This window comes from Macrotis lagotis, chromosome 3, assembly GCF_037893015.1.
Source record: "Macrotis lagotis isolate mMagLag1 chromosome 3, bilby.v1.9.chrom.fasta, whole genome shotgun sequence".
Classification (NCBI taxonomy): Eukaryota; Metazoa; Chordata; class Mammalia; order Peramelemorphia; family Peramelidae; genus Macrotis; species Macrotis lagotis.
This window is the reverse complement of record NC_133660.1, coordinates 257,494,705-257,511,284: the sequence shown is the minus strand read 5'-3', so window position 1 is coordinate 257,511,284 and position 16,580 is coordinate 257,494,705. Positions and strand designations below refer to the sequence as shown.

The window sequence follows — 16,580 nt, the reverse complement described above, 5'->3', positions numbered from 1 at the left end:
AATCACTCTACTAGCACCACTTTCTTGAGTCATCCAGTCTGTTTTAAGATTTTGTTGAAAAAATGAAAAAGCAAAAAATGAAAGAGCTGTCTTCCCAGTATCACTGGGAAAGTATTTTATATATGTATGACAAATTTAAAACCTCAGTCCTACATTTTCCTAAGACAGAGATTCTTAACTTGAGTTTATGGATACATTTCAGGGGTCTATGACCTTGCATAGGAAACAAATCACATATTTATTTCAATGTGTTTGATTTTCTTTGTAACCTTAAACATTTTATTCATTTAAAAATATTATTTCAAGAAGGAATCCTGTTTTAAGGGGTATATTTGTAGCATGTCAGGTAACCTGATTTTCTGGAGAAATTCTAAGCATCTTCGCTGGACCATCAGTGAATAAACTTATTTCTGCTTGTGGTGGTACCACACTTATGGCAGTTGGGTTGTAGAGATGGAGCCACAGTAGAAGTTCAGTTTGGTTGTTTAAAGTTAACATCTGAACAGACAGCTAGTTATCTCACAGATAATTAAGAATGCTGATGCTAGAAAGGGAAAATTTGTTTCTGTTTAAGAAACCTGATCAAGGAGTCATCCCCAGGGGCCTCAACCACACTAATTTCTTTAGCTTTATACGAAATATTCAGTAGGCTTGTGGCAGGAAAGGTGTGTGCCTATTTTTTTTTAATCACAAGATAGTAAAATTCCAGCATAAACTTTTTTTTTTTAATTGAACCATTAAAATATATTCCACATATTACGTTTTCTTACTTTTGGTTGTAATTAATACTTTCTTACTTGAGGTTTTTTAACTCAAACTTCACTAACAAAGTATCAGCCTAAAAATACGTATGTGTGCATTTTTCTATATGCCTATATATATATATATATATATAATCAATATAATCTATGACAACTTAAAAAGGAAAAAACATTGAAATTGAAATCAGGAGATACATTTAAATACAGACTCTTGAACATGGGCAAATCACACTCTTTGAACATCAGTTGTCACAGCTTTATAAATATAGTGCAATGAAGAAAGCATTGGACCCTGATTCAAAAAAGACCTGAGTTCAAATTCTGCCTCAGCCATCATCCTAGACAAGTCATATAATTTCTCAGTCTATTTCCTCATCTGCAGAATGGGATAACACCTACCTCCCTGGATTGTTGTGAGGATCAAAGATTTTAAAGTCTTTTGTAAACACTGGGATGTAAATGCTAAGTATATTATTACTAATCTTTCAAATGCTTTGCTAGTCTTCAGGTAATATGTAAATTTGAGATAATTAAATTTCAGTTTGTAGGGCAAGCATTACTTCTAGTTATTTCCAAGATTAGGCAAGAAAATTTCCACTCTAAACAATTTCAAAATCCATTTCTTGTCCCTAACAAATATGTAAAATGTAAGCATTTGCTTGGTTTCCCTTAATGATATAAGAGGATGTGTAAAAAGTGAGCATTTGTATAGGTCTTTCTCAGAATTCCAAAAGTATATCTCCTAAATTTTTGTGACATGGAATATCTACTTCAGCAATTAAAACATATCAGATACAAGGCATAAGGAGCATGTGATTCAAGAATAAAATGTTAAGTTGAAATACACAAACTAATGAAAAGACCTCTTAGCCTTGAATTCCACCTTAAGTAAAATTTTTAGTCCATAGCCTTACAGCCTTTTTTCTTAAGAAAACAAGATTTAGATAAAGTAAGTCTTATCATTACCTGATATAGATAATATGCACATCATAATGCTAATAATATTTGTAAAGTAAATGATTTAGGGGAGTTTTTGCCAAATATATTGAATTGTAATTTTTTAAAAGAATGATGATTTCAAAAATGGACTATTTACAAGTATGCATGTATGCATATTTATGGGCAGTTAGGCTCACTGGATCACAGATTCAGAGCCAGGAGTTGAGCATCTATTCCAGCATTCTTATTCTACAGATGAGGTAAGAGGACCAGACAGGTGAGTGACTTGTCCAAGTCATACAATTGTAAGTATGACCAAGGCAGAATTTGAGTTGAAGTTCAAATACATTAATGTATAACTCAATATCTCAGTCATTCTAAAAAGGTGAGGAGTATAATGACTTTACAAGATTTAATAAGAAAAAAGTAGATATTCACCACAATTTAGTCTTCATGTCATCGAAACGAAGTGATAAAAATATATTTTCTAGTGTTTGTCATATTTCTTGCATTAATTTCAGATATGTGTTGACCAAATTGAAAAATTAATAAATGGAATAGGAATATAATTTAGATAATGAAATTTAAAATTAATCAACCTTATGATCAATTCTTTATTCAAGTTTTTTAAAAATGAATTTGTTCATCTCACTTGTTCGAAATCTATGGCAAGGGTTACATGGCTCTTTAATAATAGAATATCCTTGGGAAATGGTAAAATATAACATGGATCAAATTACAAAGAGGGGATTGTGTTTTCTTGATTAAGAATTCAGAGTGAAGAATGAATTACAATTTGTAGGCCTATAAGTTGCCAGGTGGAATGGTGCAAATATACTTTCTGACCTATCAAATGGTACTGGTGAAAGGCTATAATGTGAGGTGGTTTAGGTGGAATACTATATTTTAAAGAATAATGCACTTGATATTCATGTTTTGCAAAATTAGTTTTATAAGCTTTTGGGATTAGTGATCTTCATTGATAATAAGTTTCTTAAGAATCAAGCAGCTCAGCTTTGCAACCTTAAAGTCAATTCTTTATTTTCCCTTTCACCCCAATTCCCCAATATTCAATCAGTTGCCAGATCTTGTCTCTTCCATATTCTTCATTTAGCTCATATCACCTCTTAGTTCAAGCCCTCACCACCTCTTGACTGGATGTTTTACCCTGCTAATCTCTAGTCTCTTAACTTCTCTAATCCTTCATCTATATCACTCTCAAAGTGAAATTTCTGAAACCAATCTGGGTATGTCACTCCTCATTTTGTTCCCAGTTGTTTCAGGATAAATAAAATATCCATATCCATATATACACAAAATATTCATATACATACAGACCCATATATATAAAAATATATTGGGGGGGAAGGGGAAGAAACAGTAACAGCAATGAAAAAAGATCTCTTATGGGAGGTAGTGCTTAAGTTGTACTTTGAAGAAAGCTAGAGATTTTAAGGAGAAGATGAATAGGTCATACATCATAGATGGGGAGTATAGCCTATGCAAAGAAAAACTGTCAGTTGAGGAAGAGCAAGAGAATGAGTTCCTAAAAAGAGGGTACTTAAAGAAACACAATTGGTCCCATGTTACAAAGAGCTAGCTCTAAGTGTTAAACCAAGAAATTTGTATTTGATCCTAGAGGCTAGAAGGAATCACTGGATTGAGTAACATAGTCAGATTTATGCTTTAGGAATATCCCTTGGCAGTGCTATGGATTTTGGGTTAGAAAAGAGAGATTTGACAGAGAGACCAATTAAACTATTTCAGTTGTCCAGGTGATGGATGAGAGTATCAACTCCAGGGGTGGAGATGTTGAAGGACAATCAATAAGACTTGGCAAGATATATAGGGTAAGGGGGAATATGTAGTTGAGGAGGACACTATACACACACACACACCAACTCATTTAGTCCTCACAAAAACTCAGTTCTTTCTAACTTCAAGTCCAATGCTACTGCAACATCTTCCTGTTAACATTGACTTTTGATGGGGTGGCTAGGTGGCACAGTGGATAAAGCACCGGCCTTGGAGTCAGGAGTACCTGGGTTCAAATCCGGTCTCAGACACTTAATAATTACCTAGCTGTGTGGCCTTGGGCAAGCCACTTAACCCCATCTGCCTTGTGAAAACTTAAAAAAAAAAACTGACTTGAGATGACAATAGGAAATGCATTTTGAAATGCCCAAAACACAGTTGATAATATGTGATTGGAGCTCATGAAAAGGACCAGAGCTGAACATATAGATACCTGAGTCTTTTGCAAAGAAATGAAAATTGTGCCAATGGGAACTGATGAGGTCATCAAATTAGAGTATAGGGAAAGAAGTCATCCCAGGATGGACTTGGGGAACCACCTCCATGTGGATAATGAGCCAACAAAAAAGTCTGAAGAGCAGAGAGGAGAATCAGGAGAGAGAGGGTATTATGATAACCTAGAGGAAAAATATCTAGGGAAATGTGTTCAACATCATCAAGTTCAAAGGAGACATAAAGAATGAAAAAAAGACCCATCAGATGTGTCAGTTAAAAAATCAACTTTGGAGAGGACAAGTTCAGTTGAGGGATGAGGTTGAAAAGTGAGAGGAGAGGAGCTGGACAGTTTCAGGAGGTCTTCTAATAGAGGTTGGCCACCCACTGGTCAGATGGGAGAGAAGTTCTTTTTGCACATGGATTGCACTAGATGGTTCCTGAAGTACTTTCCAACTCTCAGACTGTGATTCTGGGAAGTAAAAGTAATGAATATGCCTTTTTTGTTTAACAAACTTGGCTTTATAAAGCAAGAGCCATATAATGCACAATATTGGTCTTATCTCAGCCAACATCAGCCACACCACCTTTTTGGTTGTAAAGGATAAATAACATAATGGAGAATTAACTATAAGACCAAGTAGAATGAAGTATTTTTGCATCCAACAAAATATGCTTGCTTGCCATTAGGATTTCTGAAAATATGGAACAAAATTGATAAATGTATTGAATATAAAGGTATATTCATTGAGTCCATGTTTTGTGTAAGTAGGATTTTTATATTAGGGAGAATTTTATAAAAGTTGGCATTAAAGAACAATAATTACATTAAAAAGAGTACATTTGTATATGAGGGGTTGGATAAATGAATCCTCTCCATTTCCTTGAATATCACTTAGGCTATCAAGTCGAAAAGGCTTATAAAACTCAGATACTCATTTTTTTGGTATCAGGTATGTCCATATTTTGAGATAGGACAAAAGATGACCTTGTAGAATTTTAATAGTTTTTCCAATCCAAAGAAACCCTCTCCAAACTAACTCCAAGCAAAAAAGATTTTTTCTACTAGAATTTTCAAGATTTTTGAAAGTTAATTTTTTCACTTGTTTTGAAACAATATATACTTACAAGAATGTTTACATAATTACAGTTCTGATCCAAAAGGATTGATGTCTACCTAAACAGTTGTTTGCTTTCTGTGTGACAAATGGGCCAAGTACAGGGCAGTTAGTGAAATGGAGTATTGGCAAGCCTCAGAGTCATTCAGCTGAAAAGTGTTCCTTAGGCATTGGGATAATTGTATGTTTATTTACATTAACCAAGTGTGTCCAGCTGTTGTTTCATTTCGTTTGGTGTTGTGGGCAAGGCCCAAAGTATTAGGATTTCTTTGTCTTTAAGTAGTTTGAAATTGGAACTGTTAAATCTTGTATTTAGTGGGATTCCTGAAAATGCCCTCTCAGGCCTGATTTATTCTTAATTCCAATTATCTATACTCCATCCTTTGTCTCTATTATCTTTGTGGTATTTGATGCTGTTGACTATTCCTCCTTTTTCTTCCTTGGGCTCCTTGATCTTACCCTTTACTAGTTTCTCCTCTTCTTTGAGCCTTCTATTTTGTTTACTCTTTTCACCCTCAATTGCGAACATTCATTGAGAATTAGTTCTTAGCCTTATGAAAATACTTAGACTTCCTCAAAACCTCTTCCTTCTCATATCTTTAATTGCTTCTTTTGTTATTTCAATTTATTGTTCTGATCTTTTAAAAAAAATCTTTAAATTTTTTAAATTTTTATTTAAGGCAATGGGGTTAAGTGACTTACCCAAGGTCACACAGCTAGGCAGTTATTAAGTATTTGAGGCTGGATTTGAACTCAGGTCCTCCTGACTCCAGAGCTCTATCCACTGCACCGCCTAGCTGCCCCAAAAATCTGCTATTTGATAGCTTGAGCTCCAGTCTCATACTTAGACCTGCTAATAAAACATTTTCCATTTTGCTGTCTTACTGGCACCTGAAATTCACCATATAAAAAATTTTACTTACATTCCCAACAATAGCCCCTATAACCCAGTTTCCATAAGTTAATTTAATTAGGGGTGGCTAGGTGGTGCAGTGGATAGAGCACCAGCCCTGGAGTCAGGAATGCCTGAGTTCAGGTATTCAAAGTCACACAGAAGGCAAGTGAAATTTGATCTTAATTCAATTGAAAGTATAGCTTACACTGTAAATGGATGCTCTTGTAAATCAAATGCATCATCTCAATTCAGCAAGTATTTATTAATTGTCTGCTATGTGCCAGGCACTGGGGATTCATAGATAAAAATGTTACAGAAAAGGGAAAGTTTAGAGGACATATAGATCTGAGGAGAAGATAAATTCCATTTTAGACATGTTAGATTTGAGATAACTACTTGACATCCAGTTGCAGACATTCAGCATTTGGTAAGATGGGAATTAGGGCTGGATCTATTGATTTAAAAGCTGTATGTTCAGAAGTTGATGAGATCAGAGAGAGAGAGAAAAGACCATGATAAATAGAAAGTGAAATTTTATGGGCCATGTTTTAAACCAAAATGATTTATCTAAAAAAAAAACCTGAAAATGAAGTCTGCTAATGGTCATAAATTGCACTTTTGAATTCTCCATAATTGACTGAAAATCCCATTTGAGGAATTTCCAAGCATTAAAAAAAACGGTAAAGCACTGAATTTGAAAGGTTGACCTAGAATGTATAATTTTTAGAAATAATCCACAAAAGCTACTACTCTATTATTTACATTAAATGTGATATATTCCTATTAGTGAAGAGATTTACATTAACTAATAATCACTCATAGTTTAATTTCAAACATCAGTTCAACAGAGGTCAAGGAGCAGACACCGTTGCCTAGATAAAGTATTCAGTACTCTCTAATATGACAAGATGACTTTGAACATCTTTTCAAATTATAATTCTAATTATATACCCAGGCTATATCTCTATAAACATATTTTGTGTGTGTGTGTGTGTGTATGCCATATATACATAGATATAATGTATATCTATGTATGTCTTTCTAAATTGAATTTCTCTTTTTTTAATACCTTCAAAGAAAAGCCACTTAGGGGCGGCTAGGTGGCGCAGTGGATAAAGCACCGGCCCTGGAGTCAGGAGTACCTGGGTTCAAATCTGGTCTCAGACACTTAATAATTACCTAGCTGTGTGGCCTTGGGCAAGCCACTTAACCCCATTTGCCTTGCAAAAAACTAAAAAAAAAAGCCACTTATAGGAAATTATTTAAATATCTGTCTAATTTGTATGCATTAATACTTTTTAGGGAATACGATAATTTAGAGATATAAATATTTTAATATATTAACATGATTAGATGAGGTCCTCAGGTGATTTGCCCAAGTTCATGTAGAACCACACTACTGCGTCACACTAGCCATATTCTTTTTTTTCCCCCACTTCAAAAGTTGATTAAAATGAGATTTTTGGCCATTTGTGGAGAGACTTCTAACTACAAATTTGCTCTCCTGGGATTCAGAGGAAATAAGAGATGTCTTAGAATCTAAAAATGAATTTAGGGATAAAAATCTGTGGCTCTGAGGAGGGAGAATATCTGCTATTTTTATCACATTTTAATGGTTTGCAAAAATGCTCTTTTTAATTCTCATTTAATCCTGACCAAGGACCCTCTGATGAAGATGTTGCCACCATTTCACAAATGAGGAAACAGAATCAGAGATTACTTGTCCAGGGACAAGCAATTCTTAAGTCAGAAGGCATATATAAAGGCATAAAAAAATTCATCTATTATCATTCTTCTCTGGACATTGTATATTAAGTCAATCAGTCATCAGTTATTAAGTGATAAACACTGAATTAAGCTAAGATACTGAGACAAAATAAGCCCCTTTCTCTGGGAATTCATATTCTATAGGGAAAAATTCATTGTTTAATATGTCTTAGAAGTATTCTGTATTTTCTTAAAAATTTGAGTATGAAAAATATTGATCAAAATGCTAGAATGTGACATATATAATGCTCCTAGGTCTTCATGCAAAAGACAGAGCAAGTATAATAAAGATGCAGTAGTCCTTTTATTTTAAAATAACCCTTGAAGACTACCAATTCTAAGGGGGCAGCTATGTGGTGTAGTGGATAGAGCACTGGCCCTGCAGTCAGGAGGACCTGAGTTCAAATCCAGCCTCAGACACTTAATTACCTAGCAGTGTGACCTTGGGCAAGCCACTTAACCTCATTTGCCTTGCAAAAAGTCTAAAAAAAATGCTCCTCTATTTAATGGATGGCACTCCACTAAAACACCAGTCTATAGTTAAAATAAGGAAGAAGGGTTAATAAGTTAGCACTGACCTTGGAGTCAGGAGGACAGGAGTTTGAATCCAGCCTCAGACATTTACTAACTGTGACCTTGGTCAAGTCATTTCACCTTGACTGCCACACATCCAGGGCCATCTCCAGTCATCCTGATTCATATCTGGTCACTGGACCCAGATGACTCTGAAGGAGAATGTAAGGCTCCAGACTTAGCACAGCATCCCCTCATTCAAATCCAATTGATGTGCTTATCATGGCATCACCTTTCTGATGTCATGGTCTCCTTCGAGAATGAAGGATAAACATTAAGGAAGAGGACATTTAATTGGGCTTAGTTTTTACATCTTTCTAAAGTAAAATACAGATTCCACCATCAGCAAGAAAATTAGTTTTATATATAAAATTCACATGAAAACTCAATTTGCAAAAGACAGTTTTTCATTGTTTAGGTCTGGGGCATTGACTTTTAACTGAATGACCTGGAAGTCATGTATCACTTGTAAAATATTAGGAACATCATTTTAGTTCATTTGAAATATTAAAATGCTTTGTTTTATTTAAAAAGATAAATCTTATTTAAAGTTAATTACTATCTTAACTTTTTGTTTAAAAATTTTTCTCATATTGACTGAAAATCTTGAATCCTATTAAAAACTCTACTGAACTAAACTTTTTTCCCCCAAAACAAAATCTTTGATTTTTAGCCAAGGCACTAAATCTTAAATATTAATGAAAATCTTGACTTGTAAGTTTTGAAACAATCTTAAATACCTTTTATGTCTCATTCTTTTTCACTTAGGAACATCCCAAGTACTTACAGAAAGACCAAATCATGAAGTTTTATGAATTTTTTTTATCATTTTAAATATATGTATATATAAAAACAAAGTATTCTTTTTTCCTGTCTTAAAAGGTATAAATGTTGTAAATGCCTTGCAGTGATTTTCTAGACATAGTTTGAATAATAAGTTAACTTCAGTTGCATTTATGCTAGCATATTCATCAATAAGAAATATTCCAAGGTGCTGTGAAAAAAAATCATTAACTTTATAATGGGTATTTTTTTTTTAGTTTTTGCAAGCCAATGGGGTTAAGTTGCTTGCCCAAGGTCACACAACTAGGTAATTATTAAGTATCTGAAGTCGGATTTGAACTCAGGTGCTCCTGACTCCAAGACCAGTGCTCTTATCCACTGTGCCACCTAGCAGCCCCAACTTTATAATGTTTTTAAATGGCACTTCCTATTGGTACTATTCATTAATAGATCAAAATTTAACTTAGAGCTAAAGTCTTTCTCCTCTCCCACCTTGAGGCTTAGTTTCTAAGATATTAAAAAATTCTCAAACCAAAGCATGAGAGAGTTAAGAGTTACCATTTAATAATAGCTAGTATTTATATGTCGCTTTAAGGTTTGCCATGTATTTTACAAATATCTCATTTGATCCTTAAAAACAACCCTGAGAGGTGGATGCTGTTATCCCCATGAGGAAACTGAGGCAGAGAGAAGGTAAAATGAATTATCCAGGGTCACACAGCTAGTAAGAGAGGTTGGATTTGAAGTCAGGTTTTCCTTACTCCAGACTGAGAGGCCTTTGAGCACTAGCTGTGTCTCCTAGAATGAAAACCTAGGATGGAAAACATGGAAGAGGAGAAGGTATTTGGCAGTGTTAAAGGTAGAAACTTCATCAGAATGAATAAAGCCTGAGAAAAATGGGAATGTTTAGAGAAAATAGATTGAGTTGAATGAGGAGGTCAGCTGCCGGCTGTTAACTGTTGAGGACATGAGACAGTCCTCCGTTTTATATGGTAACTAGAAAAGCATTATTACCATCAAGCAAGCAAGCATTGATTAAATACCTACTATGTGCAGTCACTGCTAGGTACTGGGAAAACAAAGAATGAAACAATCCTTACCTGCATTCTAATGGAGAAAGAAACAAGTATATATTTAAATAGATACAAAATAAACATAAAGTGAATAAATACAAAGATTTTCAGCCTAATTTAGGAGAGAGGGCAGTAGCAATTTAGGGGATCAGGAAATTGCCATCTTGCAGAAGGCAGTGTTTGAGCTGTTTTGGAGGAAGAGATTCAGTGAGGAGAAGTTGGTTCCAGACATCCAAGACAGGCAGGAGAAAGGAACCAGAGAAGGCAGATGATGTCATGGGAAAAAAAGAAAGCTCAATTTGGCTGGATTTCAGATCCAGGAAGCAAGGAGTGTAATATCTGGAGAGGCAGCAAAGATCATTAGCTAGAGTAGTTTCTGGTTTGTCATAGAGACAATTAGATGCAATTGAAGTTGATTAAGTGTAGGAATGACATGGTCAGATCTGTGCTTGAGGAAAAGTACTTTGGCAACAGAATTTAAGATGGACTGTTGCGACAAGAGACTTGAGACAAAGCCTGCAAGTGCGAAGAAAAGAGAAGGGACTGGACACACAAGTTGTTGTGAAGAAAGAGATGGCGAGTTGGAGAGAGAAAGGACTTGGGACAGCACAGGAAGAATGGTGTCACCTTCTACAGAGACACAAGTTTGGAAGAGAGGAGGACTTCAAAAGGAAAAGTGGTTGAAATGTCCACTAGGCAGCTGGTGATGCAAGACAAGCTCAGGGGAGCAACTCAGTTTGATATGTGTGTTTGCACACTATCTGGTGCTCACTATGTGCCAGGGATGTGTGGATAAAGATAATAAGACATAGCAGAGGCTTCCTGAAATCCCTGGAAAAGAGAGACTGCAGTAGAATCTTGGGGAACACCTACAGTGAGTCGCTGTGTGATGTGTATAACAAGTTAGGCAAGGAGATGAAGAAGGGATACTTGGCAAATAGGAGGAGAACCAGGAGAAGGAAGTGGCATAAAAACCCAGAGAGGATAAAGTCCAGGAGGAAAGATGAAAGCAGATAAGTCGAGATGAATTGAGAAAAGAACATAGATTTGGCAACAGGTAACTGAAGAGAACAATAAACGTGGAGAGATGAGATCAGACTACCATCCAGCAGAGGGTTTAAGAATTCCTTTTGAATGAAAAGGAGAGGAAATAGATGTGACATGTGTAGAACCCTTTTCAAATTGCTTCTTGTGGAGGTTAATTAGGGATAGGATTACTTGGGTATATTTGACAGTAGGGAGAGGCTGAAGACTTACGAGGGGGAATGTTTGAGGTTGTAAAGAAGACAGGAGTTGGCTTTCTTTGCCATGGTTGGAGATGGCAGGAAAGTGGGAGATAATGTCAGTAGTTTGTGAAATTAAGAAAATAGGAGCTTAGGGAATTCATATATAATTGCCTTAATTAGCTCATTAAAGTCGGATGTAAGATTTTCATTTGAAAAGATGGAAAGACATGGGATACTTAAGGAAGAAAGAAGGTTTAAAAATTAACTTCTATGGAGAATGAGATAGAACACATCATTTAGAGGGAATCAAAAGACTACTTTGCAACAATGAGGGCCTAATTGAAGTTGGATACAAGATTTTATTGTGTATCCAGTAAGCCCAGTTGTGAGACTTCCTTCAGCTTTGTTCACTAGCCCACAAATAGGAGTGGAGGAGAACCAATAGGTATGTTGAAAGTAGTTATGAATGTTCATAATTTGAAGTGTTATTTCTAAAATGCTGATAAATAATGCTTGTTCAGGTTGGAAGGTAGAACACAGGAATTACTTCTTAAGGAAGATCCCTGAAGGCTAGTGGTTACAAAGTTGTATAAATAGTGTCACCAGTTATTGCACTTTTGGTAAAACCTTTAACATTGAACTTCTGATCCTCTGGAAAAGTGAAACTTAATACATTTAAATTTTGTAAGAAGAATGCAAGGTACCCTTTACAGACTATTTACAGTCCTATTTGATTCAGTTATTTCAGCTGGGTCTAACTCTTCATGACCCCAGGGTCACAGCTAGTGAGGATCTGCAGCTGGATTTGAGCTGGAGTTCTCTTGACCCCAGGACTCCAGGGTTCCTGCTCTGTCCTATCCACCATACCATTTAGCTGCTCCAACATCTACAACTGTTAGACTTAGAAACTATCCACATTCCTATTTGATACCTTAATCTCATCAGCTACAATGTTTTTAGCATTAGGAATAAACCATACCTTAGAAAACTCTATAGCTTTAAGAGAGCTAAGTTTAAATTACTAAAATATAAAGACCTAACAGTTATATTTATTAACCACCTGTCCAGTTCTCTAACAATTGGATTCAAATGCTGTAACATATACATGTATTTAGAAACTCCATGAAATTAGCCTCAGTCCCTTACCAAGGATTTCATTGCATCACTCTATTTGTGGGGTTACTTGGTAAAAACAAGTATCGAATCAAATATGATCTTCAATACATTTTCCCAATAGCCTTAGCAAGTTCTACAGATTCCTGCTTCTGTGTTAGGGCTGCGGAGTCAGTATTTTGTGTTAGGTTGTGAGGCTACTTCAGAGCTCCAGACTGGAGTAACTACTTGGTCCGAAAGCACCAAAGTTTAGGATGTATTTTAGTACTTGTATTTCTTCAGCAGGACAAAATAACTGAGCTTGCTGCCTACTTAGCAAGGACAAGTGCTCCAGGTAGACTCTCCCCTTGTGCCTTCTCTGGTGACAACTTCCTCAAGAGTCTCCTTTTACTGATGCTGAGCGAGATGAGCAGAACCAGAAAAACACTGTACACCCTAACAGCAACATGGGGGCGATGATCAACCTCGATGGACTTGCTCATTCCATCAGTGCAACAATCGGGAACAATTTTGGGCTGTCTGCAAAGGAGAGTGCCATCTGTATCCAGATAAAGAGCTGTAGAGTTTGAACAAAGTTCAAGGACTATTCCCTTTAATTTAGGGGAAAAAAGCATATCTTGTTGTCTGATCTTGTTACCTCTTAGACTTCTTGTCTCTTCTTTAAGGATATGATTTCTCTCTCATCACACCCAATTTGGATCAAGGTACAACATGGAAACAAAGTAAAGACTGACAGATTGCTTTCCATGGCGGGGTGTGGGGAGGGAAGTAAGATTGGGGGGAGAATTGTAAAACTCAAATAATATCTTTAATAAAAATAAATTTAAAAAAAGTCTCTCCTTTTCTCTTCCAGTTATCTTTTCCCTCACATCTTAGGATCTGTGTCCTCAAGTCTATTCTATTTCCTTGAGGTCTCTCCTATAACAGGATTTTCCCTAAAAAACTGTTTTGGTTATCCCAGGACCAATTTTGCAGCATATTTGATAATATTCTGGGTTGCCTGATCTGCCTTACCATTAAAAGTTTATGGAAATGATTGTGCAAGTAAAATAAGCAAAAGCTTCCATTTTCTGATGGTATTTTCTATTTAAGGAAGAATTTTAAGATTTCTAAGAAAAATTGTTAACATTGTTTAGAAATGTATTTCTTTTACTCTAAAGATAAAAATAAATTAAAGCTTTTTTTTTCTATTTCTCTGCAGATTAAAGCTAAAAATTATGACAAGGTTGAAAAGGTGAGCCCCTTCAAACATACTCAAAATATTATGCTTTTGTTTAGCTGGTGGTTGCGGTTATAATTTACTGGCCATAAGCAAAAGAACAGACTTGATCCTTTAAGCCTCCACTATATAAATGAAAACAGACTATGGGAGTTCTTTCCTCATATTTATGTACACTTATTTATGAGGATAGAAAAATTATTTAAATGCAGAGTTATTTTTCTTTCACCTGAATTTAAATTCATAAATTGCATCTCAGAAATGTAAAGTGAATTTTTTTCTATGGATAGCTGATCACATTCTCTTGTTTTCACAGTTATTTCAGAGATGCCTTATGAAAGTTTTACATATTGATTTATGGAAGTGTTATCTTTCCTATGTCAGAGAAACCAAGGGAAAACTACCCAGCTACAAGTAAGTTAAACCAAAGGGCCAAAAAAAAAATGCAAACCAACTCTGGAACATAATTTTACATGTGAAATGATGATCCACTTCTCTCTAAAAAGAGTTAAGAAAAACTTAATGGACTTGAAATAATAGATTTCCTCATTTGATTAGTCTTTTAGACCATAGAATTTTCTAGTCATTCACATTTTAAAAAGTACTCAAGTTTCAGTGAAAGCCCACAGTGGCTCAGTTATTTCATATGGTCCCACAAAAACATTTAAATTTTTTGTGCTGAAACACCAAACTTAATGGAATTCAGTTTGGTTTGATACCAAGTCTATTGATATTGTTGCCGCCTGGTGTGGCATTGCCTTAAATCATTTACAGGACTTTTTGTGGGGCCTGAAAATTTTCACTTATTGTTCTACTCCTATGCATACTTTCAGCAGGCTTTTTGTCTTTTGAGATATAGTTTTACATTTTTTAATATTTTCTTTTAATTTTAAAATTTTGTATTTTCATGTTTTATTGTTTTTAATTTTTTATTTTTCCCTTGCCTTTAAAGTTCCTTATCTATCATATACTTAATATGAAACTTCACATATGATGAAATTTACTTTCCATCTATTTACCTTTATATATAACAAGTGAATTTAAAAATTTTAAACATAATTTTTCACTCTACTTTTCCAATGTCCCATCAGTGTTCTTTGTGCATTCATTTTCATTTTTTCTTCTTCTAGTAAATAGGGTAAAAATGGTCAGTTCAAATGCTTTTTCTTTTCTTTAATGTATTTAGTAAAGGCCTGAATTTCTTTATATTCTTTATACTTGTCTTTTTTAATTGCATTATGAATAGAATTCCGTTATATTAATGTATAACAATTTATGTAACCTTTACCCTATTTTTAGTTCATTTAAGTTGCTTCCAGTTTTGTGTAATTACAAATGCTGCTATTGTAAAAAACATTTGATAGTCTTTTTTTTTCATTTTGTTTTTTATATAAGGCAATGGGGTTAAGTGGCTTGCCCAAGGTCACACAGCTAGGCAATTATTGAGTGTCTTAGGCCATATTTGAACTCAGGTCCTTCTGACTTCAGAGTTGGTGCTCTATCCACGCCAACTAGCTGACCTCCCCTTTTTAAATTTTTATTAACACTTTTCCATTATATTTCCAATAATGGAACTATTTAATCAAAGGACATAATTATTTTTGTCATTTTGATTGCATATCACCAGATTCTTTTCCAAAAAGGTTCTCCTAGTTTTTGGGTCCATCATCAATGAATTCATGTGCCTGTTTATTGCTTTCCTTACTTTCTGTCAATTTTGCTTATTTCCTGGATATAAGATGGTTACCATGTTACATACAAAGTGTCCATGGCTCAAGCTCCCTAATCTTTAGGGAGCTTGAGCCATGGACACTTTGTACGTGTAAACAGACAGACAGAGACCTAGAGCTACAGTCAGAGTTCTTTCTTTTGCCTGATGTGTCCTGTAATAGAATACTGACCTTTGGACACTTTAATCTGAGACATAGTCTAACCAGGAGATGAAAGCATACTCCAGTCTTTCTGTGGAAAACCACATTTTCCTAACTTTTAAGCATTCTTAAATGCCAAGAAGTTAGTTGCTCTGCTGTTCGATGATCCCTAGGCATGCAGCTTCCCAACATTATCATCTAGTATTTAGTGACTGGTGTTGGTTTGTATCTCTGGGGATACAAAGAAATATAAATTCCTGCCTTTGGGGGACTTGGAAGCTAGCTCAAGAGACATGAATAGATAAATAACAATGCCATATTTAACAAAAACTAACTTCTGGAAGGAGGAAGATTGTAAGAGGTAGTATATTTTGGTAAGTAGACACAGATGAGGGAAGAGTGTTTCTGAGAGGGAGTGAATTTTTTGGAGGGGTGAATGTTGAGTAATCAGTTTGGCTATAGAGTAGTCTATATTAGATTGAAGAGGGAAGTGTAGGGATCAGCTTATGTGTTTGGACGTCCACCTAGAGTCAACAGAGAAACATTGAAGGTTGACGCATGTAAAATGGTTTTAGGAATATTGGTAACACTGTGTCAGTAGAAAATATTTTTTAGACCTATTGACCATTTGCAATTTGTTCTAAGCTAAAAGGAGAATCAAAGATGGCCAATGAAGTAAAAATTTAGTTCTTGGACCCATTCTATGCTGTTCTATCCTGTGTTAGCAGCCAAGTAGTTAGTATCCTTGTTTGCCTCTGTTTGGCCTCTGTGAATTTGCTAAAAGAATATTCTTTGTGTTTTAATTGTGGCTGGCATTTTAGATTCTCTTTTTGAATATTGTTATCAATCCTACCTCCACAGCATTGTTTTCTCACAGTCATTAAGCTACTTTAGGCCCTCATTAACTCTCCTGTGAACTGTTGAAATAGCCACCTAATGGATCTCCCACCTTCCAGTCTCTCCCTTTCTCACTCCATCCAGTTACTGAGTTCATA

General features: G+C 35.2%; 1 protein-coding gene across 2 annotated transcripts in view; it reads left to right on the top strand.

Annotated features, from left to right (window-relative positions):
- The window catches only part of CSTF3 (cleavage stimulation factor subunit 3), a 75,224-nt gene that overhangs the window by 43,935 nt on the left and 14,709 nt on the right, over nt 1-16,580 (top strand). For both annotated transcript variants that reach the window (XM_074230438.1, XM_074230437.1), the window contains 2 exons: nt 13,697-13,729; nt 14,031-14,128. In XM_074230438.1, coding sequence (XP_074086539.1) covers nt 13,697-13,729; nt 14,031-14,128 — 131 coding nt within the window. The remainder of the gene's footprint in view (nt 1-13,696; nt 13,730-14,030; nt 14,129-16,580) is intronic.